The 25,769-nt window shown below is 33.7% G+C and overlaps 2 protein-coding genes across 2 annotated transcripts; one reads left to right on the top strand and one right to left on the bottom strand.

The window, feature by feature from the left end:
- The first annotated feature begins 9,834 nt into the window (after nucleotides 1–9,834).
- Nucleotides 9,835–13,629, top strand: LOC120080340 (DNA repair protein recA homolog 3, mitochondrial). Its single transcript, XM_039034982.2, has 8 exons — nucleotides 9,835–10,218; nucleotides 10,432–10,489; nucleotides 10,709–10,929; nucleotides 11,139–11,226; nucleotides 12,126–12,298; nucleotides 12,476–12,622; nucleotides 12,748–12,882; nucleotides 12,984–13,629. The coding sequence occupies exons 1-8, from the start codon at nucleotides 10,162–10,164 to the stop codon at nucleotides 13,371–13,373; spliced, it is 1,269 nt and encodes a 422-aa protein (XP_038890910.1). The 5' UTR covers nucleotides 9,835–10,161; the 3' UTR covers nucleotides 13,374–13,629.
- A 5,198-nt stretch (nucleotides 13,630–18,827) lies between these two features.
- Nucleotides 18,828–24,121, bottom strand: LOC120080212 (basic helix-loop-helix (bHLH) DNA-binding family protein). Its single transcript, XM_039034792.2, has 8 exons — nucleotides 24,006–24,121; nucleotides 23,791–23,922; nucleotides 23,606–23,711; nucleotides 23,484–23,498; nucleotides 23,180–23,233; nucleotides 22,626–23,102; nucleotides 20,976–21,362; nucleotides 18,828–19,120 (listed from the first exon to the last, which is right to left on the bottom strand). Exons 1-8 carry the CDS (start codon nucleotides 24,119–24,121, stop codon nucleotides 19,049–19,051), a joined length of 1,359 nt encoding a protein of 452 aa, XP_038890720.1. The 3' UTR covers nucleotides 18,828–19,048.
- Nucleotides 24,122–25,769: the final 1,648 nt, after the last annotated feature.

Below are 25,769 nucleotides of genomic sequence, written 5' to 3' on the forward strand. Positions count from 1 at the left end.
TGATTTGTGAATGAAGAGATTAAGAAGATGAAATACAGTGATGAATAGAGTTAGAAACAAATACAAATAAACGCCAACGTCTTGGCGCCGATCTGGATGGAGATTTGTTTGCCGATGTAGATGGATCGTGTGGTAGGATGAGCTTCCCTCTCAGGCTTGCTCAACCGGTAGCAGGGATTTGAGTATAGAGCTTCACAGCAGGGATTTGGCAGAATCGCTCTGAGACTCACCTCTCGACCTTGTCTCTTTTCTTCCCGGATTTCTTCCGATCAGTACTCAGCTCAGCCTCTCTCTCAGTAATCCAACAACATTTAGCCCTCGTATCAATTATTCCCATATCAAGTATATTTTTCACTGAAGTCTATAGGGGTATTTATAGGTGAAAAGCTTTGACTCTTGGTTGGTGGTCCCCACTGTGTTGTTATGGAAATTCCGAAGATGGAGGAATAAATATTCCTTCTGTTATGCAATTAGACTATCAAATCTGCACAACGGTTAGTTGTACATGTGTTTCAATCCTCCGTGTTTACATTGCTTAGCCACATTTTTCAATCGGGTGCTCGCATGCGGTGTTGTTTTTATTACCGCATGCGGTTGAAAGTCAGCTCGGGATCGACTATCGCATTGCACCGTCATTGCATTAATCGTCTCTCATTGTTGATTGACGGGCGCAATGTGACAGAGATGCGTTATTCAGTTTCTCGTTGAGCCTTGATCGAAAGTGGCAACTTGGTTTCCTGCAAAATAGAATAAAATTGTCTTTGTCTACCATATTGATGATGTTAGTGGGTGTAATTGTGATAATTTATAATTATTGTATTTCTGAGATAATTTTCATACAATCAACGCATATTTTCTCTCTTTTGGCTGTAATATTTGAATAAGGCAGTATAAATAACTTTATTTCTACAAGTTATCAGGCGCCACTTTTAGGAACACTTTATCACCTGCCTCAAACTCAAGATCTTTATGCCTAACATCAACGTAACTTTTATGTCTACTTTGCGCTGCTAGCATTCGAGCCTCTGTATGGCTTTATTTGTCAACTCCACTAGCTCAGTTCCCACTAGTTTTCTCTCACGAACCTCACCCCAGCAAATAAAAGACCTGCAACCTTTACCGTAAAAAGCTTCAAATGGCGACATGCTAATGGTAGCTGGATAACTATTATTATAAGCAAACTCTACCAAATGCAAGTGGGAGTCCCAATTCCCTGATAACTCCAACGCACAAGCGTGCAACATGTCCTCCAACGTCTGATTTAGCGTTCTGTTTGGCCATCTGTCTGAGGGTGGAAGGTTGTACTAAAGTTTAACTGTATCCTCAAGGCTGCCTGGAGACTCTTCCAAAAACTGGAGGTGAAACGAGGGTCCTTGTCGGGCACAATTGACATCGACACACTATGCAATCTTACTATCTCCTTTCTGTATAGCTAAGACCACTTACTCACCGCGTAGGTGGGCTTCCCTGGAATAAAATACGCCACCTTGGTGAGCTTTCTATCACAACCCAAATTATAGAGAAGCCCTTCGCTGACCTGGGCAAACCTGTAATGAAATCCATGGACACGCTCTCTCACTTCCATTATGGCAGATCCATTGGCTGTAGCAAGCCTGGTGGCTTCTTCCTTGGGGCCTTCACCTGTCGTTAGACTAAACATCTGCTGACATAGTCAGCTATCTCCCTTTTCATATTGAGCCACTAGTAATACCGCTTCAAATCTTGGTACATTTTGGTATTGTCTGGATGCATCGAGAATGGGGAGTTGTAAGCTTCTGTCAACAATTCCCCCTTCAGGCCATCATCTGTAGGTACGCATAACCGTCCTTGATACAGAAGGCCTTGGTTTACCGATAAAGAAAATTCCCTGGCTTAACCTGACCCTATCTGATGAAATTTCTAAACAAGGTCTGGATCACCCTACTGTGCAACATTAATCCTCTACCTGAAGGTTGGTCGTACTGTCAATTGAGCTAGCTGCAAGGTGACTTCCCCTACTGCCACCACAATTTCTGCTTACTCTAGATCCTTACACAATTGAACCTGCTTAGTGATCAAAGCGGCCGAATGAGCGGTCTTTCGATTGAGGGCATCGGCCACTACATTCGCCTTACCTGGTTAGTAGAGGATCTCGCAGTCGTAATCTTTTACTAACTTGAGCCACCTGCGCTGCCTCATGTTTAACTCCTTCTGGGTGAAGAAGTATATCAGACTCTTGTGGTCGGTGAAAACCTGGATCCTTTCCCCATACAAGTAGTGCCTCCAAATCTTCAGGGCACTACCGCTGCCAGTTCTAAGTCGTGAGTAGGATAGCTTCACTCATGGATTTTCAATTGGTGGGAGGCATAGGCAACCACTCTACCGTGCTGCATAAGCACATAACCCAAACCTGCTTAGAAGCATCACTGTAGATCACAAAATTCCCGGAGCCATCCAGTACCTTGAGAACCAGTGCTGAAACCAACTTCTGCTTGAGGTTCTGAAAACTGTCCTCACAAGCTTTACTTCAAACAAACAAAGCTCCTTTCCTGGTTAGCTGAGTCAAGTGTGGCCATACTAAAGAAATTATCTACAAACCTGCGATAGTACCCAACCAACCCTAGGAAACTGCACACCTCGCTGATCATTGTAGGGCGGAGCCAATTTGTAATGGCCTCAATCTTGCTGGATCCACTAAAACCTCGTCCTTCGACACCACGTGCACAAGAAAGGACACCTTTTGTAGCCAGAACTCACACTTTGAAAATTTTGCATATAGTTTGTTTTTCCTTAGCGTTCCTAGGACTTTTCGAAGATGTTCCTCGTGTTCCACCTCTATCTTGGAATAGAACAAGATGTCATCAATTAAAACAATTACAAATGTGTCCAGGAAATCCCTAAACACCCTATTCATCAAGTCCATGAATACCGCTGGAGCATTGGTCAAACCAAACGACATTACAATGAACTCGTAATGTTCGTATCTGGATCAGAATGCTGTCTTCAGGATATCGCTATCTCTTATCCTTAGTTGGTGGTAACTTGACCGTAGGTCAATCTTGAAAAATACAGTAGCTCTCTATAACTGGTCAAACAGGTCATCAATCCTATGAAGCGGGTACTTGTTCTTGATGGTTACCTTATTCAACTCCCTGTAGTCTATGCATAAGTGTAACGATCCATCCTTTTTCTTTACGAATAACACTGGTGCACCCCTCAGAGAAACACTGGGTCGTATGAACCCTTTAGCCAGCAGTTCCTGCAGCTGAACTTTCAGTTCTTTCAACTCGACCGGAGCCATTACGTACGGAGCTTTGGATATGAGAATAGTGTCTAGCTCCAACTCGATCGCAAAACCAATCTCTCTGGGTGGAGGCAAACCTAAAAGTTCTTCTAGAAACACATCGGGATAATCCCTCACAACTGGTTCTGAGTTAAAGCAATTTTGGTTCCCCTAATGTCAACTACGCTAGCCAAGATACTCTAGGTACCTTGGTTAATCAACCTTTTGGCCTTTATAGCTAAAATCACCTTAGGCAATACTACAGTCCCAGCCCCCTTCAACTTAAAACTGGCTTCCCTGGGGGGGAGGGGTTAAAAATCATCTTCTTACGAGAATAGTCTATGTTGGCATGATTGGCAGCCAACCAATCCATGCCCAAAATCACATCAAAGTCACGCATGTCTAACACTATTAGAGTCTCATCAAGGGTGCGGTTCACTATTTCTAGCTGACATGCTTTTATCTTTTCATTTGCTATCATAATTTCTCCTGACGGTGTAGATACTGATAAAACATAACCCAATGGCTCTAAAACTAGCATAGCATGTTTTACGAACAACGATGAAATGAAAGAGTGAGATGAACCTGAGTCAAATAATGGCAAGGCATAGTGCCCCAAGATTGGGAGCGTACCTATCACTATTGTTCTAGAATGCTTAGCTTCTCGATGATTGGTGGTATAGACCCGACCTTGTTGCTACTGTCGGTTTGAACTACCCTTATGCGAACTTGGAGGCTGACCCCCTACATTTCCAGAACCACTACTAGGGCATTGGTTCGTCGTATGCCCTGTCTGTTTACATTTGAAACAAGTCCCCATGTCAATCAGACAGCGTCCCCAATGATGCTTCCCACACGACTTGCACACTGGTCTATCCCTCCAGACTCCCCCTGAAGTAGTACCTTGCTGATGGATGTGCCCTAACGATTTGTCTATACTTTGAACCTTCTGCGGAGGTTATAGTGCTTTTTGCTCTGCTTTCCTCTTCTAACCTGGGGTGGGTTTTTTCGTCAAGGACTTCAAGAACTTTATCCCTGAAGGACAACCAACACGTGTCGTCGCTCAAAATGCTACTGCATAGGTGGGAGGCTCCAGGGCTTGCATAATACCTCGTACCCCATCCCAAAGTCCCTACACAAACCTTTCAGCCTTCTTTGCTTTGGTAGACACTAAATTAGGGGCGAAACAGGACAGTCTGTCAAACAACTCCTCGTACTCCTCTACTATCATGGTCCCCTGCTTCAGATTTATAAACTCAACCTGTTTATTGTACCTTACGTGAGCATAGAAGTACTTCTCGTAAAACTGCTTTTTGAACTGGTCCTTGGATGCTTGGCCCCCACTAGCTTCTATCATCCTTTCAACTAAGCACCACCAGCACTTGGCATTATCGACGAGAACAAAGGTGGCACGCTGTAACTTCTGCTCCTCTTGACATCTCATGTATTGAAAAATCCCTTCCACGATGGACAGCCACAACTCTGCGTTCGTGGGATCTTTTAGGGACCTGTTAAACGTGGGGGGTCATACTTCTTGAAGTCTCGTAGATATCCGGCCTCCAAAGAAGGGCCTGCCACCATTTGATTGGGGGCCTTGCCTTGGTTCTGAACTTGTGGTAACGGGACCAACGATGATGGCACCTGTTGCGACTGTGCGTGCTGAGCTATCTGTTTGGCCGCAATATCCCTTAGCTGCCCTACCACAACCTGTGTGACGACATTCCCAATAGCTGCAGCCATGACCATATACTCTACTGGAATTTCTAAGGATGACGGTCCTGGCGGGGGCACAGTCGAAGTTCAAGGCCCGCTTCTTAGTCTAACCTTTTGCCAAGTTGACCCAGAAGGGTCATGGGGTGACGGGTTCCTTACTTCTTGGCTCTGCATCTCAGAGTCTTGTACGTCAGGGTCCTGCTCCTCAACTACCTTCTTACCTCGACTGCCCCTTCCTCTAGTTCGTGGTGTTATACCTGATAACAACACGTAACGCTTTAACAAAAGCTGGTAGGGAAACCCATCAAACGACTGCACAACATGTAAGATTTCATACATAATTTCCTAAAGAACTTTAAACAACATACCTAGAGATGACGAGAGACCCATTTGTGGCCATAAGGAACAATTTGGACTCACGATGTAAGTCAGTCTACAGAACCTAAAACTTAGACTCTGATACCAACTGTAAAAGTTTATTAAAAGGCCTAACTCCTTGACAAGACCCTAGCAAAATGAAACCTAAACGGGGAAGTAAGGACTCGTTCAAGTGGCCAGGTCACAGATCTCTCTTGTCATGCGTTGGTTTATCTCTACCTTTACCTGAAACATGAGAAAAAAGGGGTGAGTATATAAGTATACTCAGTAAGCGACCCATTACTGGGCCCACCCAGTGATCTATTAGCCTTCCCATCGAGACATAGGTGCACAGCAGCATTATAGGCATAGGCATAGGCATAGGTATAAGGGGCGAACCCGAAGGCACACTTTCATAAGTAGTGACCTCGGTGAGTACTAACATAAACATAAGTGGTGGTCCTAAGGGGACACCATACATAAGCATAGGGTGTGGGCCCGAAGGCTCACAACATGCGATGTGCATAGCCCAATGGAAACGCTAACAATCACTGCAACCTCATACAGACATATGCATTCAACCAAAGTCAAAAATCATGCTAAGACCACATAACCATTCACAATTTTTCCACCACACATTACTAGAACATATAGCGACAACGTTCTAAGACATAAGCGTAGACTTCCATAAATTTCAACTAACTAACAGGCACATCGAGATATTTCATTCCAATTTAGAACCAGTGGTACGCATGCTTAGGTTCGAGGGCGAACCGTTAGTAAATCACTTACCTAAGTTTGACACAATGAGGAAAATTCAATGCAAGCACGAAAGCAACGAAACTCACGCACTCGAACGAACTCTCAACACTTCAAATGAGCAGTCCAACCTGGCCACACAACAATAACAATGGTTTGACACAAATCACAGTAGCATAACCCATCATACAAATGCATTGGAACTGTATCCACTTACCTGAGGGTATGAAACTTCCCTAAAATGAACCTTCGCTCTGCTTGGAAACTTCCTTCACCACCACAAGTTCTTGAATCTAACCACAAAATTCGATGGGTAAATTAGCTTTGGCCCAAGAATAACCAATGACGATGAGTTACCAAAAGAACCCGAAACTTACCCCCAAATAGAAAGATTGGGCGAAACCAACCACGATTTGGCAACAACCGGAACTGTCCGCGTCAAAACTGGCAGATGGCGCTTGGGTTTAGGCGGCAGTAGCGAACGGGAATGGAAAAAGGGCTCGACTGGCGAAGGCGTCGGTGCGAGACACGGCTGGCTGAAGGCGGAAGTCGAGCAACGAACGGCGGCTAGGCGCGCGATTGGGCCCTACGGTGGAACAAAAACGAAAAAAGGAAGGTGACGTCGTTGCCTGGGACGCGACTCGAATGACCGGCGATGCCTTCTGGTGCGCGATCAACGACGACTACAGCTAGGCAGTGGTGCTCCTTGCGCGGCTGGAAGAAGGCTTGGAGAAAAGGGATCTCGCATGCGGCTGGGAGGAAGAAAGGGTTTTCCCTTCTTTTTCTTTACATCATGCATCCCGAGGTCCTCTTTTTAAATAACCAAACCCTTAAACCCTAATTCTTTTATATGACAAAACAAAAATAAATATAACAACCCCACTTTCCTTCTTCCTATAAAAATAAAACTCAAACCACCAAACCCCATTTTAATAAATCTTCTACAAACAACATCCAATTAAACTAAACCTAACAAATTATTTAATTGCCTAAACTTTGGCCTTAGATTAAAAGAAAACGAATAATTTCATGAATTAATTTATACCTAGATTCCGGGACATTACAATCGAATTATTGAATACATACAAAATGCATACCTTCTTACAGAGTGTGCAAAATTACAACTTTGTGAAATACAAGTTTTGGACTTGACGAAAGACTTTTTGTTCTAGATATAATTTGATGAAAAGAACTTTTTGTGGGGTTGTAAACAAATCAAATTTGGTGGAGAATTTTTGTGTTGGAATGTGATTTTTTTTTTTTTTTGTCAATTTTTTTTGGATAAATTGATTTTTTGTGAATAAATTTTTTAGGTGGAGAATTTTTAGTGAATTAATTTGGTAGGTTGGTTGTTGAAATTAAAAATGAGAATTTAATAAGAGGCATAAGAGTAATTGTACAACTAATATTTTTCATACTTACATCATTTTTATCATCGAGGGGTAAAAAAAAACTCTGCTTTTCAAAAATAGGTTAAGAATACAAAATCAAACTCGAATAGGCCATTTTTGTTAATTTTCTCTTCTCTTTTTCTCCCCTTTCCAGCACGCGCACACTTCCTCTATATGTGTATATGTGTCTATTTTCCCCATGTACTTTTCCTATTTCCCTTTCCTTTCCCTTTTCCAAAACCCTAAATATATATATAATATCTAAATAATATATATACATATAATACTCTTTACCTTTTATCCATCACATCAACCCAAATCAATTTCGTTGACCCCAAAATTCAAATAAAATCCAACCTTTTCAAATCTTTTTAATTAATTCAAAACAAACCTCTATTCCTTTATTGTACAAATTTAAAATTGAATTATTTACGCACACTAACTCAATCTTGTCTCAACTTCACTATATAATTTAGGAAAATTGAACAGAGTTTTCTAGAACATTTGGGATGTTACATAATGCATATCATTATATATATCAATTTTGAAATTTTGTAATTGTTTTAAACTTTCAAACCCACAATGCTTGATTTGTATGGATTTAAGTTATTCTTATTCTATTTTTATTATCATTATTATTTTAGAAGAAAAAAACCTGTGATATAGCTATCATGGAGTTATGGTAACTATCTAGTATAGTTTCAACAATTCATATGAACGTCAAAGTTGTTGATAACTATGCCAATTGGACAACTGTTGCATAACAAACTTGGACAACCGATAATTCATATGCCGATAATTCATATGATATAGCTACAAAATTGGCATTTGTTCATATGAATTATCGGCATTTGGCAACTATTGCAACAATTAAAAATTGTTGCTATATTATTTGCACAACTGTTGCTATTGAAATCACAATTGTGATGGTTGTCATAAGAATTTATTAAATACTAAATCGTTGCACATGGAAACAAAATTGTCGAATTACAATCTAACGAGCTATTGCAATTTGGGTATCCATTACAACGGTTGTAGAAGCTTATTCCATTGGTCATCAAAATTACTGCAATAGACTCTTCAATATAGGTTCTGCCAGCAATTTGGTACCCGTTGCAATATATATGTCAGCAGTTTTAAACTGCTACAAAAGCTTAAAAAAACTAATGCAGTAGACCTATTATGTTATAGTGTTTGAAAACATGAAATATGATCTTTCAAACAAATATGCAAAACTAAAATATAGTGTTTTTTTTTTAAGATCTCAAAACAATTTTGATATTGAAACTAAAATTTATTTATTTATTCACTAAAAATACAATATCCTTTCAATCATATATCTCCCTAGATTTATTTGCTGAAAATAAAGTACCCAAAAAAACTCATGAGATATAGGAATATGTTAAAATCAATTTTAATTCAACTTTAAATAACAATGTTTAATAACATTGTGTGAATGTTGTTAAGGTGAAGTTGAATCAATAATAGTTAACATTCACTCTGACCCAAATTAAATCGTTTAAAAAATTTAAAATTAATGTGTAATGCACATGGTAATAGACGGGTAAATTAAAGGGAATGCAAAATATCTTTTCCTCACATCCAAATCTTTCGATTTGTTGTCAATAAATCCTGAAATAGAACCAAACTTGAAAACTAAAATCCTTCGCTAGCTATAGTATGTTAAATAGAAGCAGTCTCCAACATTCAAAATTTGAAGAATTTTCTTATTGAAAGGGAATAATGGTGAGAGATGATTTTATTCCAGATTTTAGTCGAGAAAATTTTGAATGGTGAGATAGAACCTTCTTATTCAAGATTTTACTTGAATAAACAATTTTCATGGAAGAAGAGAAAGAAAGAGAATGAAGAGAAAAAAAGAAAGTCTAGAAATTCAGGATGGAAAGAAGCAAATAACTAAGAGAAGGAGACATGGAAGGTAGAGAGAAAAATTAGAGGGACAAATAATAAATATGAGAGACATATTGAATAATATGGATTTAATTTTTAGATAGTTTGAGAGTTTAATTGTGACCTTTATTATAGTTTGGGGTTTAATTTCTACCGTTCAAATATTAATAATTCAATTTTTACACTTTTAAAAGTCTATTTTAATTAATCTCACTAGAATATATATTTAGTAATTTCTAACAAAAAGAAAAACATGTTTTTTTTGTCATTTTTCAAATATTATCATCTAATATAGCTATTAAACTCAATTATATTTTCAGGAATGTTCAAACAGGGCCGGCCCAGTCTTCTCTTATATGTAATAATAGGCCTAAATAATGAGATCCAAGCCCATTATAGGTCTGAGGCCCAATTATCCTTCTTCTGGGATTCTCAAGGCGCAAGACAAATGCGCGAGCGCAAGGGAGGGAAAATCCGAGCGAGAGAGAGAACCCAAAAAAAAAAAAAAAGAAAAGAAAAGGAAAAATAAATTTGAACCCTAAAAATGGCAGAGTTCAGTGCATGTTCTTAAATGGTCACCCTGTCTTCTTCTTCGTCTTTCGGTTTCCATTTCATTCTTGCCCGTGCATATGGCTTCTACCAGCTCTTCTTCTTCTTCTTCTTCTTCTTCTTCTTTATCAGTTGCTGTTTGTTCAAGTTAGCTCTCCATTTCTTTTAGTTTTTGGAGTTGCTCTTTCTGTTCTGCAGGGGAGGTTTTGAAGAGGTTTAATGGCGAGGCTTATTCGAAATGCGTCTTTTCTTGGGCGCTCTATTTTCCATCACGAGGTTTCATTCACTTAAACTGTTAATCTTCTTTGTTTCCCTGTAGAACTCTTGGTGTGTGTTTTTGTTGTGGCGACTGATTATTTTAACTCTGTAATATAGAGCGAGCCCTCTTATTTAAAGAAGGATTAGAGATGAAATATTTTTAGCTGATTTCGCTTTTACGTTGTTTGGATTTTGACTTGACGATTGGGTTTCTGGTTGCTTTCTTTGCAGGGGTACAGGAGAGGCATATTGGGAGCGTCTACTCAAATATGTAATTTTTCTACCAAAGGTGCGAAACGTTGGCTTTGATTGCGTTATATGTGAAACCATGATGTATGTTTCTCATGGTTTATACGAACTTCTTGTGAAAAAGAATGTTGAAATTTTGTAGACTAATTTGTATGAAAAAAACGTGTATTCATTCATTCACGACCTCTTAGAGAAAGTAGAGACAATGTTTTTTGTTCATTGAAATGTGTCTCAATATCAATATTTTATCAATCTAAAGGTAAAAGGAAGTCCAAGTCATCAGATGGGAGTGACTCTTGTGAAGAAAATGCGTCTAAGAAAGAGCTTGCCTTACAACAAGCTTTGGATCAGATAACTTCTTCATTTGGAAAAGGGTCTATCATGTGGCTTGGCCGTTCTGGATCATCTAGACATGTCCCTGTGGTCTCCACAGGCTCGTTTGCTTTGGATATAGCTCTAGGAATTGGTGGCCTTCCTAAGGTATTTTACACTTCTTTAGAATGGCCTTGTGAGATGGAAGCATTTTCTTGATCACACAGTTTTGAATCGCTATTACTTTTGTTTTAGAAGTCTTTATGAAGCCTCTTTTCCAAAAAAATGTATATGTCAATGATTCTTGAAGAAAAAAAATACTGATACATCATGCCTGTGTTTCATGTTTGTGATATAACTTCATTAGATCTTTATAGGGTCGTGTAATCGAGATTTATGGTCCAGAGGCATCTGGAAAGACAACTCTTGCACTGCATGTAATCGCCGAATCCCAGAAGCAAGGAGGTAATGCTTAAATGATAAGTGATATGCTCATTCATTCAATATGTAAGTAAAATGAATGAGCACATTGACTCCCGCAAAAAGTTATAACCTGATTACAGGCTTCCGTTGTGCATTTGTAGTTTGTTTTGGTAATTTTGTTGGTTATGTTTATGTAGGAAAAAAATGCAAAACAAATGGGCAAGAATAGTATAAAATAATAATAAAAAAACAACCAACAAATATAAAAATATTAATCAGTGAAATAGGGGTCAGAAAGCCTGTTACTTTGATAGCAGAATTTTGTTCATAGACAAGATATGCCTTTGCACTAAGTTATTTGACACTCCACTCTCGCAATATAACGCCCTCCAAGAAAGCTTGTGTGCATCTAAGCTCTCTTACATATCTCCATTTGACTTATATGCTGAAAGGAAAGAGAAAAGTGCTGATATCTCTTCCATTAAAATCTATTTCCACAAAGCATTCTCTTTCTGTTGAGCATATATGTCAACGAGGATCCATAAGAGAGTTTAGTTGTATACAAGCTTTTTTGGAAAGGTTTATCTTGGGGCATGCCTTCTTTAAGGACAACATTCTGGTACACACCTCAACCCAAATAACAGACTTTTAGTAATTAATATTTTTTATATTGGTTATTGTTATGTTTACAGTATTCTTGCCCGTTTGTTTTGAATATATATTTTTTTTCCAACAGGTTAGTTCATAGACCATTTCAGATCACCCACGCTAGAACTGTTTATATTTATAGTATATCATCCTTTGGGGAAGAGAACAATTCAAATTAGTTTATGCTTTTTGTTCAACAATAAACGATAGGTTTGGAGGTGAAATTTCTAAGTACAACTGTATCGGACATAAATATAATGCTGGAGTAATTTGCTATTGTCTTTTTAATGCAGGTTACTGTGTTTTTGTTGATGCCGAGCATGCTCTTGATCCAGCCCTTGCTCAGGCTATTGGAGTGAACACTGAGAATCTGCTCCTTTCTCAACCAGATTGTGGTGAACAAGCTCTTAGTCTCGTGGATACCTTAATCCGAAGTGGTTCAGTTGATGTTGTTGTTGTTGACAGTGTCAGTATGATGCGAACTGTTTAAAGAACACAGTTGGAAATTTGTTCTTTTTATATTCTTAATAATGTTCCTTTTAATTTTGGTATCGGAAACAGTAACAATTTCCTTGATATGATGAAATGAGTTTAATGTTCTCTTTTTGGTACATAGTAAAAACCGTGATTGGCTCTATGACAGGTAGCTGCTCTTGTGCCTAAAGGTGAACTCGATGGTGAGATGGGTGATGCCCACATGGCTATGCAGGCTAGACTCATGAGCCAAGCACTTCGCAAATTGAGTCATTCTTTATCCCTATCACAAACTGTACTGATATTTATTAATCAGGTCTTGTTTGATTTCTCATTTGTCTCAGCAATATAATGTAATATCTCACTTTTTGATGGCATCAATTATATAGTTATCAGTTTTAGTTTAGTAGTATTGCACTCATTATACATATGCATCTCTAGGTAAGATCAAAGCTGTCCACTTTTGGAGGATTTGGTGGCCCAACTGAAGTTACCTGTGGTGGCAATGCCTTAAAATTTTATGCCTCGGTGCGACTTAACATTAAAAGGATAGGCCTTGTCAAGAAGGGGGAAGAGGTATAGACATTAAATTGCTAGTAAATCTGGATGCTTACTGTGTACATGCATTGTTTTTGTGCGTTTGTTAATTCATGTATTGTTGTATCTTTCAATTACAGACGTTGGGAAGCCAAGTTCAAGTAAAAGTGGTGAAGAATAAGCTTGCTCCTCCCTTTCGGATTGCTCAATTTGAGCTCGAGTTTGGAAAAGGTATATGTAAGTTATCAGAGATTATAAATCTGGGGCTGAAATACAAATTCATGTCCAAGGCAGGTGCAATCTATAACTTTAATGGTCGAAGTTTCCGTGGCAAAGATGCCTTGAAAACTTTTCTCTCTGAGAATGATGATGCTAGGGAAGAACTAATCACAAAACTTCGGGACCAACTACTCGATGTGGAAATGGGTAAGCCACGAAACGGAGATGAAACAGAAGGAAGTCTCCAAGAAGATGTTACCACTTCACCTGATTCTACCGACGAAGATGCAGTTACTGCTGTAGAAGTATAAACTTGTGGAATATGGATGCCTTCTAATTGTGAATTCAAGCATTTCCATCCTTGTTAACCTGGATCCATTCTTCCTTTCTACTTGCTGATGCTATCGGAGCTTCACCAGGCACAAAGTTTTGAGTCTCTTACCACATTTTTATATCTTTTAGTTGGTGCTCCGTGGCAGATCCAGGATTTTATGTAGGGTACAAGATGATATAAATATAATTTTAGATGCATAAATATAATCCTCAAATCGTATAATATCACAAAAACGATCATAACTAGCTGACATATGGATAGTGGCAAATCTAGAATTTCATGTTAGGGACAAAATTTTAGTCCATTAACGTCAAAATTTGTGTCATATGTAGTTCTTAAACTCCTAAAAATATATATTAGATTGTTTATGTCTTGATTAGTGTCTAATTTGTAGTATCATACATTTTATTTTTTAAAAAATAATGTAATTATGGACTACAAAATTGAAATTAAAGTTCAACTATGTACAAAAAAATAATTTGTTGCCGTCAATCATTGCAACTACATCAAGATTTTGTATTGCAACATGACTATTTGTAAGTCCATCAACATGTGTTATTAACTATCCTAAATCACACCTTATTAAATTGTTGGGCAATTTTACAGTATATGCATATTAATTTTGAAGAAATTCTGGGTTGTGGAGAGTCATTCTGCTCTAAATTGTCTCTTTGATAATATTACGTACCCACTATAGTTTTAGATTTCAGTCGAAATCTCTAAATTTTGAGATTCCGATGGGAAAAATTTTGATTTCCCCTCGCTTCATATATATATATAGCAATTAGCTATGCTACTCAAGGGAGGTGTAAGGGAAGTTTTTTCTGTTTTACCATACAAAATCTTTAGATTTTCAAGAAACCACATATTTTTATTCAAATATTTTATATTAAATTTTCACATCATTTCACTTCAAACTTAAATTAATGTGAGTTCTTTAATATTCCTCTCATTTTTTCTCAAGCTCTATCTACTTGTAGAGCTTTCTTTCTCTTCTTTCTTTTCCATTCCGTTGTATTATGTTTAATGTTATGGTTTTTCTATTTTATTATGTTATGTTAGTTTAATGATATGATTTTTTCATTTTTGTATCAACTTCATTTTATAATAAACAACTTACAACTATTTTATATGCAAATACTACGTTTCCTTTAATTTTGTAATTTTTTTAAAAAATTTCTACTGTTGCATCAAATATTTACAAAAATATTTTTAATATATATCTAAATATTGTCTTTTCTAGAAATTATTATTAAAAATGGTCAATTATAGGTTAGTTTAGCTACAATCAAAGTTTCATGGACAAATTATAACAATTTTCATCAATTTTCATAAAGTTTTTCGAAATTTTCATCGATATCGATATTTCTGTAAGATCGAGATATCGATATTTCGAACATGACATACAACAAGTTAGTTGGAGTTTTTACCACAATTATTATTATGAGTTCAAACAGTAGAAAATAATATATATTTTAATAAATTGAGCTAGGTTTTAGTTGGCGTTTGCTTGTACTTCTTTGGAAGCTTTATCGAGTTTTCTTCCACTAATATATTGATGTTTATGAATGTGTGAACTTGGAAATTTGTGTCATACAATTAGAATAATTTAATTTCTTAAGTTCCTAATATAATATAGTTTCATTTGTTTTGTCCTCTTGACCCATACGTCCTTTTAGGACATTAATAACGCAAAATTTCTAGGTTTCTAATGTTCTATTATGGTTCATATATTATTTTTTTTTCTTTATAGGATTGTATTATTTTTTCCACACCTATATTAAATATAAAGATTCAAGGTTTGATGGTAGAAGGTGAAAATAATCAAATGTATGCTTCTCTTAGATGTATGTTAGTCAACATTTTAAATTATTTGTTTTAAAATTAGTACTATTTTTATGGATCTCTTTGAATCTTCATTCTTTTCTTTAGAGTTGACAAAAATGGTATCTGACCCACTTTCTGTGTACATAGTTCAAAAGTGTTTATAAAAATCAATTATGAATTCGAATACAAAAGCTTGTGGAAGATCTTAATTGCCTCCTTCCTGGTTGTTTCTAGAGGAGTTGGGTGGGACCCACCAATACATATTCTATTTGAATTAAACAAACATTGGAAAATAATTTAATTTAGAGAACCATTGTTTTGGGACTAATTATTTATTCTCTCATATTTCCATAACCCCTATATATTCTACAATAACCCGATCTTTTGAGTACTCTGATAACGGTCGTTACTCATAATTTTACATTTACATTCAAAACATTTTGACCATTGAAGAAAATAAATTTCATTAAAATAATAAAGACAGTTTTCCAAAATAAATAACAAATAAGTAAAATCTTTGTTTGAGACCCCTAAAATAATGAAAAAAAAATAACTTAAACAAATAAAATTTTGACCAACATCGAGTTTCAAATCAAAACTCTTAAATAGCTTGAAAACGTAAACTGGGCGGAAGCGATTTACATGTCCCATATGGCACGATCACAGGTTCCTCTTGTCACTCGTCGGTCAGTTCCTATCATTACCTGAAAAACATAAATTAAGAAAGGTTGAGTATAAAATACTCAGTAAGTGATCACCGAGATCAGGCTATGCATCCACGAGCAAAGAAAAAATAGCTCGTGGCTCATACAGCTACATCGATTTTTTATGATGAAAGAAAAACCAAAAGACGTACTATCTTGCCTTGATATGCATGTCTAGCGGCCCGTAGGCACATCGTCAAACATGATAATAACATGAACGTGAACCCATCGACTCACGCATGTCTAGCGGCCCGTAGGCACACCGTCAAACATGATAATAACATGAACGTAAACCTGTCGGTTCACGCATGTCTAGCGGCCCGTAGGCACACCGACATACATGATAATAACATGAACGTAAACTTGTTGGTTCACGCATATCTAGGGGCCCGTAGGCACACCGTCAAACATGAAACTAGACCCGTAGGTCTTCTGAAATAAAACATGTGTCAAGGCGAGACAGTAAACCGCTCTATTGGTCTATTCATGCATCATATACATAATTTAGAAATTCGAACATGCTCATAATACTTATAACTGTCATGCAACAAGTAAAACATAATGACAAAATCATGCTTCAAGAGTCCATTAAGTAACTTTATAGGTCTAGTCTAAGCCGCTAGCACGAAGGCACCAGTAATAGTACCACTTACCTCAACTTGGTAAAATAATGCAAAACAAAATCTTATTAGAACTTCTTTAGCACACTTGAATCAACCTAAAGTTGTGGCTTGGTCCAAGACAAATTTCAAAACTTCATTCAATTAGCCAATCTGATCAAGAATTAAATCCAAAATCAATAACTTAATTTTCCCACTATTACTCTCAATCCAAAAGAATAACCAACCAACAACTTACCTAAAACTTACCGATCTTTACCAATTTTTTGCAAAACGAAAAATGGTCTCTAGCTTGATGGTCAATGTCTCAAAACTTCCAAATCTTGAATCCAAGATTTTTATCAAGATTCCGACAAAAATCGGGCAGTGGCGGGTGATGGCGCGTCGGCTCGTGGCTACCATAGATAGGCAGCGGGTGTTGCTGTCGGACGGCATAAATTGTTTAGGCTCGCGACTAGTAGTGAGGGTCTTGCATGAGGAGGGTTTACGAGAGTGAAAGAAGGGGAATTTCTAGTTTTACAGATTTTATTCAGCAGCGATTACGAACAAACCAGAGCTTCAAACAACGATCCAGCCGTTCAAAATGAAATTCTAAATGTCTCGAATAGACTGACCAAACTTGAGCATGATCCAACAGTTCAAAATCCGGCAAGAAGCTATCGCTGAAAAACCGAATTGCTTTCTCCCAATTTTTGGCCTCTTTTCACTCTCATTTAATTTCGAAAAAAAACTCAATTATTTTATTTTTTTTCAAATTTTGAAAAGATAAATAAAATATTTTATCAAAATCCATCAATTTGATACAAATTAAATCTTTCCAAATATTTAAATACATTAAACCACATGAAATTAATTATCTCTTAAATTTTTTTTAAGTTGGCCCTAAAATCCAAAATCAAAGTGAAACAAAATTCAATATTTTCAAGATAATCAATTTGAATATCTAACCAATTAAATTCAATTTAATCAATAAAAGTTTTTCAATTATTTCAATTTAACCCCAATTTTCTAAATGAAAGGGGAATTTAAACTCAATAATTTTAGATAATCAACTTAAATTTTTTTGAAATTCGGGGTGTTACATATTGTGTTTGAATTAAACGAACATTGAAAAATAATTCACATTATCGTTCTTTAAATGGATAATAAATACAATCTTTCAAAAAGATGGTGTATTCTCTAACTTTCAATTTGATCAATCACTGTACTAAAATTACAAATTTATTACCTTTTAGATACGACTTTTTTTTTTTGGCAAATTTAAACTATAAAATTGTTTTTTATTTTTTTTTATTTTTTTTTATTTTAACCCTCCTTATAATTTGTGGGATTAATTGAAATAATACTTATAGCATAGTTCAGGTGTGATTTGTCTATTTTATAATATTTTAGACTTCAATATTGCAAGTTGCAAAAATTTCAACAACTGGAAAGGCAGTTGATCAAACTGAAAGTTTCAGTTTGAGGGTGATGTGATTATAATTTTTACAGCTTAATGGGTGATTTTAATTATATTTATATTTATTTATTTGCAAATTTTCAAGAATAATTTTATATAATATTTCTTGTTTAAGTAATCATGACCCTAACTGATTGATGGATTTTTTTTTTTAAAAAAAATTATATCCCTGAATTATTTTTAGGGGAAAAAACATAATAACGTTGACCTCAATTATGTCATACCATCAAAAGAATTTATTATTATTATTTTTTATCAGATCAAAACGAACATTTATATCGGCTAAAAACGTATACAATACATCACTAACAATAATATAAATACAAAGCACAAGTAACAGATTGATTTCCATAGAGAAAAATAAATTAAAATATTTATAAATATAATAAAATGTTATTGTTTATAACGGATAGATTGTGACATTTTAATAGATAATGATACTTTGTTATATTTAAAAATATTTTCAATAATTTTATCATTTAAAATAATTTTTAATTAAGAAGCATTTTATATTTGCATACACAATATACATCAATATATTTCTTATATTACTAGATAGGTAGTCACAATATTTTAATTGGGCATTGGAGATTCATGAGTCAAATCTACTTCGGTAATTATATATATGTTAAAAAGGAATAATTTGTCTGAAAAATATAAATATAAAAAATCACAAGCTGAATCGCGGAGTTTGCTCTCTTTGAAAATCAAATATGTTTCGATCAGAACCATATTGGAATCTATTGGAATACTCAAACTCTTCAAGATGTAAATTACTCAAAAAACATAAAATTAGAGAAAAGAATAGAGGGAAGTAAGCAGAAAAGAGTGGATAAAATTATTGTTTACATACACACTCGCCTTGTCATGCGAGGACGGCAATATGCAAACAACTCGATTTTTCATTTATTTAAAGATGAACAATATTAAAGGCTGAAAAAGGATGAAGCAGCATCGAACATGATGAAATGCCGACACATAATATGATATAGGCGTTTACACGTGTACAAATACCATTCGTCTGTTATGGTTTATTTTCCTTTTACGGGGATAGGAAGTTGGAGACAATTCTCCTCACTGCTTCTAGGAAGGCTGACTCGTCCCAATCGCCACCCTAAAAATTGGACAAAGAAAAACAATAATAATCCATCTTTTTAATATTATTATTATTTTAATTTATATATTTCTAAAAGTATTGTATTTCTTACCTTTTTTTAGGGTTCCAGGAAGTAGTTTTAAAGGGCTTTAGTTTAATAACGTTACTTGCTTCGATCGACTTGGAATCCATCAAACTGACGACAATTCAGTGAAAGCCAGTTTTATAATATGTTATTTAACTTTAAATTATTCACATTCCAATTTGTCACATATTTTTAAAAATTATTACAAATTTTAAGAATTATATTCTTGTTAGTTATAAATTTATAACAAATAACTTTACATTACTAACTTGAGCATAAATCTACATTAAAAGTTCGATATTTAAAATTCCTCAACTCCACATTTTATATATTTAGAACTAAAACATATAGATAAAAAGAAAATCAACTTTCTTTTCTTTCTTGATTTCAACAAAAATATATAGCATGCAACCAATATCAAATAAAATATAGGGCAAATATCAATTTGTATCCCTGAACTTTGGGATTGTATCATAACTAAATCAATTTAAACCTTGAACTTTGGAGATTGTCACTTTAAACCCGAAACTAATAATTGTATCAATTTAAACCTTGAACTTTTATAATTATGGTATCAATTGAAACCATTCATTATGTATTATTTGGACACATTTATGAAAGTTCAGAGTTTAAATTGATATATTTATGAAAGTTCAGGGTTTAAATTGATACACTTAGGTTTGGAAAGTTCAAGGTCTAAATTGATACAAATATTAGTTTGAGGTTTAAATTGATATGATACAACCCTAAAGTTTAGAAGTATAAATTGATGTTTTCCCTAAATTATATAACACTATGTATCATACAAGAAAAACACACGGGAAAAGAGAGTGAGAACCACATACAAATCACTGGTTCAAAAAACAAAATATAAACTTATACCCATAAACTTTAGGAGTTATATCAATTTAAACTCCAAACTAATAATTGTATCAATTTAAACATTGAAATTTTGTAATTGTATTAATTTACACCCTCTATTGTTTTTCATTTGGAAAAATTAAACTCTTAAACTTTCGTGCATTTTATAAAATCAATATTTGAAAAAATCTACATACATTTGAAAATTAATGCATGAATGATTTTTAAAAGTAATCATAATGAATGATCTATATTGATTTACTTATGAAAATTTAAGAGTTTAATAGACTTTAAATATAATTTTTATATAATATTGGTCAAATGAAATTTAGAGGAGGGTGTAAGTTGATACAACTATGAAAGTTTAAAGTTAAATTCATACAATTATTAGTTTAAAATTTTAAAAGATACAACGCTAAAGTTTAAGGATATGAACTGATATTTGCCTTTAAAAAAAACATTCTATATTACCATTAATAATTAAAATGATGGAAAATTCTTATAAATAGACAAATTCCAAAAATATTTAGCAAAAAATTTCAAAAGTACCAACACTTTTTATATTTAAAAAACCCTTAAATAATTGACTAAACCCATATGGTACATATATTCGTAATATGATGACACACATATTACCTAGTATCTTTCCCTTAGGATATAATTTATATTTGTATATATTTTGAAGAATAATTTTATATTATGTTTCACTAACTATTTATTTAAATCCAATAATAATGTTTTTTTAATCCCATAATTTTAATGGAAACTATAATAAGTAATTTTTTTTTATTTTAATAAAATAAATACAAAAAAATTACTGTTTCCAAAACTGTATAATGGAAAAAGAAGGGAACAATTTAAAAATATTTGAAACAAATTATAAAAACAAATTAATAGAAAAAAAAAAACCCTGAAAATGAAGCAAACCTGAAGGCTAAATCTGAAGCCGAGGCGGGTGAGAGAAGAAGGATGGGTCTGATGGTTAGCATGAAATGACAAAACTACCCTCACATTGACGATATTCTTCAAGAATTGAAGCACGCAAATTGCAATATCCGCCATTAACGGACCATCGCCTCTAACGGTAATTTCCAAATCTATGATTTCCTCCGTTGACCCCGGCGGCGCGTAAGAAACATTAACGGTGAACCGTTCGTTAAGGGATGAGGTGGCAGTTGTTGATTGGTCGTGTTTTCTGTTATGGAGAGCCTGAGCTTCTAGAAGCATCTGGTTTTTATGGCTAAGTTCTGAAACTTGTGCTTTCAATTTGGTTAAGTATTCTCTTGTTGTTGCCAATACCGATGCTTTATCTTTCTACGTACGTATATTCATTAACCAAATAATAATAATAATAATAAATATGCATGCAAAATAGTATTGATTATAAATACGTAACAAAATACAAGTATATTGTATTTGTATAAATAATTACTTGCCATCGGTTAAGATACCTATATTATAGGTACTCAAACGTAGTTATATAGTTTTTAGGTTAGTTTTATATTAGACGCATTGAGGCAATGATCCAAAACCATCAATCTTATTCTATTAAAGTTTCCAAAATTATTATACCAATTACAGGTTTATTAGTTTTTGAATTTTCAAATTTTTTTAATGGATCATTTAATTTTTTTAAAAAAATTATTTATTTATTTATTTTAATAAATATTGAGATAAACAAGGCTAGTCCCAACTAAATCCGTATGAACTTAGGGCCCTCGTCACATCCCTTTCCCAATAGAGTTTTATTTAGAGCTTTCCAAATTTTCAAAATTTTATGTCTAATAGGTTATTCTTAACCATTAAAATGTTCGTAATAAATATCTGAACTCTCGAATTTTTGTTTAATAAGTTCATGACTTTTCAATTTTATGTCAACTAACATACCGTTGACAAATTTGACATTTTGTTAAAATCTACAAATCTATCTAGTAGACAATTGAAAGTTTGATATCTTATTAGACACAAAATTTAATTTTATGCTTAATAGTTTTCTTATTTATTAATGTTGAGTATGATTACTTAGGTCTCATTAGACACATAATTAAATGTTTGGTCTATTTGATATACTTTTAAGTTAGCTTCAGGGCCGATTAGACATAAAGCAGAAAATTACCATTTGGGTTTTGAATAAATTAAGCTTGTTTTTCTACCACTTCTTTACTATGCTTTCAATCTATTTTTCTAACTAAATACTTGAATTTCATAAAATAAAATAAAATAAAACTAAATTTGAATTCTTACCCTAATTCAGAAATAAAAATGATTTTTGTTTGTTTTTAAAAATTTGACTTTATTTTTCAAAACCATCAATGAAGGATAAATTTAAGAACAAGGCAAAAAGATGTGTTTATAAACACTATCTGTACAAGACCAAAAGTTAGTAGGCTCGAACACTACTTCCACCAATTACTCTCTTCATTGGTAAGAACATTGTTTTTATTATTAGAATTTAACTCAGAATTGAAATGTATTTACATTAAAACATGAAAGAGAAAGTTAAAAAGTAAAAAATAAATAGTGATAAAAATATGGACTAGGTAATTATGAACTTAAGTAATTAATTAATGTACTAACCTTAGTTTGGGGAGGAAGAATGGATCTCAAGGCAAGAAAGCTTTGATTGAGTTTTTCTCTCCTTCTCCTCTCCGCTATCATGTGAAGCAATTGAGCCGATGCTGGAAGCCTTGCCACTATTCTCTCTCCACCCCTCATTATTTTCAACTTTCTATAAAACACTATACATTTTTTCATCAAACTTTCCCTTTTCCGATGATCTTCCGCCACCGCCGCCGCCTTCTTCTTCACATTATAATCCTCAAAAGCACTCCCTCTCAAACCTCCCAACAACGATGAGCACGGCGGTTTTCCAGACGGTGGCGCTGGCGGTTGCGGAAGTAATATCTTAGAAAGATCATCGTACAAAAACAATGAAGGACTCTCCGGGCTAATTTCTTCTATGGATGCAGAGTTTTGAAGAACAATCATTGATGAAACTTCTTCCCAACCGGGAATTAATGGATTTGTTTTTTTCATCTTCTCTACCATATTTACCTGAAAAACTTAATTTCAATTATTTTTTAAAAAATTTTCCTTTAACCCCAATTAGCACAGAAACTTCAGTTTTTTACCTCCGAGAAGCCAAGTTCAACTTCTCCATTGCTGCTCCCCATGAAAACAACACTCTGAGATTAATAATGGAAGTTAGAACTCAGTCAACTATCCAATAAAGAATTGTTAGTTGAAGGCCAGATTTCTCTATAATCTTTAAGCTACGTTTAGATAATATCTCACTTTTTTAGTTTTAAACTGATTTTAGACATTTTAAGAGGAAATGAATCATATAAATACTAGTTAGAGAGATTTAAATGAGAATTTCATATTTTGGCATAAGATATAATTTATACAAGAAATTAGTTAATAATAACAACTTACCTTAATCCCAGCTGCCTGCAATTTAAAAAAAGATATAAAAAATAAAATAGTGGGAAAAAAAGGAAAATAGATAAATTAATTATGATCTCTAGCATATAGAACTAATTAACTTACACACTTACAGCATAAAATTGCCTTTGGATTTGAGAGGAAGAGTGGGTTTGAAGTACAGATTCCTGAACCTCTAAAAAAGAAATGTTGTTCTTGAACGCATAACCAGGAACAAGGCTGTTCAGAATTTAAATTTTTGATTAATTTACCAAACAATAATGATTTTCATTTCCATTTTCAAGAATTTTTTTTTTACCTATTTTCGAGATTAAATATCAATTGGGTATACTCATTGAAAAGCCTTCGTTCGAAACTCCCCAAAGAACTGCTGGGTTGCTTCTTCCGATCATCATCCTCTCCATAAAACCCATCAAGATTCAATAAACAACTAAAAACACAAAATATAAATTAATATTATTCCAAGAAATAATTAGAAAAAATGAAAAATGAAAAAATATATGTAAATAATACTTGGAAGGATGGGGTAAATAAGACCAAAGGGAAATGTAAGTGGAGTGAAAAGATTGCATAATGGATTGCAAAAAGTTGGCTCTAGCAGCCTGAGGGAGAGAAAATACAATTTCCATATACACAGATATTTATTTATTTATTTTATTAACAAATTAAGAGGGAGAAGTAATAGGAGAAATTTAAGGATGAAATGTGAAGTTGACAATAAGCAATCAGACAGAGAAAAAGAGAAAGAGAAAACAAAAAGTAAAAAGCTGGAAAGAGACGAAGCAGCAGCCAGAAAAAATTAAACCCAACTTTCTGTTATATCAATTTACACTCCAAATTAATAATTGTATAATTAAACCTTCAACTATTTAAATTTAAAAACTTCGTAAATATATCAATTTAAACCATTAATTTTGATAAGTGTATTCAAATAAAACATAATTGAGGGTTTTAATTAATACATTTATATAAATTTAGGGTTTAAATTAATATACTTATAAAAATTCAGGATTTAAATTGATACACTTAATAGTTTATGATTTAAATTGATACAACTTTCAAATTTGAGAGGTACGAATTGATATTTGCCCTAATAATTATAATTGAATTCAATTATAAGTGTACTCCATCCATATTCAAAAATTTAAAAATATTAAAAATAAAGTTGAATTTTATATTCAAATTAGACTCTAAACTATTAACTATTTTATTAAACATAAAATGGAAAGTTAGAGTCTTAATTAAAAGAAACCAAATAAATACATAGGAAAGAGTTCTAGAAGTAAACTTGGTAATATAACCATAATTAAATATGCGATCTTCCTCATTTTTACACGTGAATCGTGCAATTATGTCAAAATATAGTCACATTGTTCTAACAACCTCATTAAATAAATTGTGTGGGCAATTCTTTTGTTATTTGTTTTTAGACCAAAAAAAAAAAAAAGCAATTTTAACGATTAAAGCTGTTAAGTTGCATCAATTTTAATATCTAAGCTATCGATTTCATCAAATTATACCATAAATTTAAATGCGTGTTATAATTTTAATTTCATACTTTAAAAAATGTTGAATAAATTCTTCAAATATGGTTGTTCAAGGAGATTTTCTCTTATAGTTCAATGAATTATAAAACATTTATACAACGAAAAATTAGAAATCTCTCTTGGTTTCTTGTTAATATAAAATTTGAATATTTTTCTTATTGATTAGAGGATTAAGTTAAAGAATAATGTAATTTTTTAAAATAATGGCAAAAATAGTATATATAGGAAAGAAATTACAAAACTGAACTTGAAGACAAAAAATGTAACAAAATATGTACCCAGTACACTATTATTGTTGTGGCTTTCATGTCAACATATGATTTGGTCAATGAAGACAAAATTGGTAGACGGGGTCCACGATTTTCATTTTTTGTTTTTTTAATTGTTTTCACAATTTTCCATATTAATAAGTTTTCATATAAAAAAATTTGAGACCAAACTCGTGGACGGGATCCAAGATTTCCATATTTTTATATTTTTAATTTTTTTTTCACAATTTTTCATATTAATAAGTTACCATATAAAAAAATCGAGAAAAAATTGAATTAATTACATGTCACTATTATATTAATTTCTATATTAAATGAAATTTTAATAAAAGGTATATATATTTTTTCAAAAAGAAAATGAAAGGATTTTCTTTTAAAATTCATAAATATTAAAACCAACACTATTTTTGTCATTACTTTCAAATCGATTCTATTTCTGTCCATAAATATTAAAATAATAT

Source organism: Benincasa hispida, chromosome 6 (genome assembly GCF_027475165.1).
Source record: "Benincasa hispida cultivar pf3 chromosome 6, pf3_genome.v1.1, whole genome shotgun sequence".
Lineage (NCBI taxonomy): Eukaryota > Viridiplantae > Streptophyta > Magnoliopsida > Cucurbitales > Cucurbitaceae > Benincasa > Benincasa hispida.

Coding starts and splice junctions, on each gene's coding strand:
- LOC120080212 (XM_039034792.2), bottom strand. CDS start 24,121: ATGGAAATTGTATTTTCTCTCCCTCAGGCTGCTAGAGCCAACTTTTTG. Junction 23,712..23,790: donor ATATTTAATCTCGAAAATAG/GTAAAAAAAAAA, acceptor AATTCTGAACAG/CCTTGTTCCTGGTTATGCGT. Junction 19,121..20,975: donor GCTTCAGATTTAGCCTTCAG/GTTTGCTTCATT, acceptor TCCAATTTTTAG/GGTGGCGATTGGGACGAGTC.
- LOC120080340 (XM_039034982.2), top strand. CDS start 10,162: ATGGCGAGGCTTATTCGAAATGCGTCTTTTCTTGGGCGCTCTATTTTC. Junction 10,490..10,708: donor ATGTAATTTTTCTACCAAAG/GTGCGAAACGTT, acceptor ATCAATCTAAAG/GTAAAAGGAAGTCCAAGTCA. Junction 11,227..12,125: donor CGAATCCCAGAAGCAAGGAG/GTAATGCTTAAA, acceptor TTTTTAATGCAG/GTTACTGTGTTTTTGTTGAT.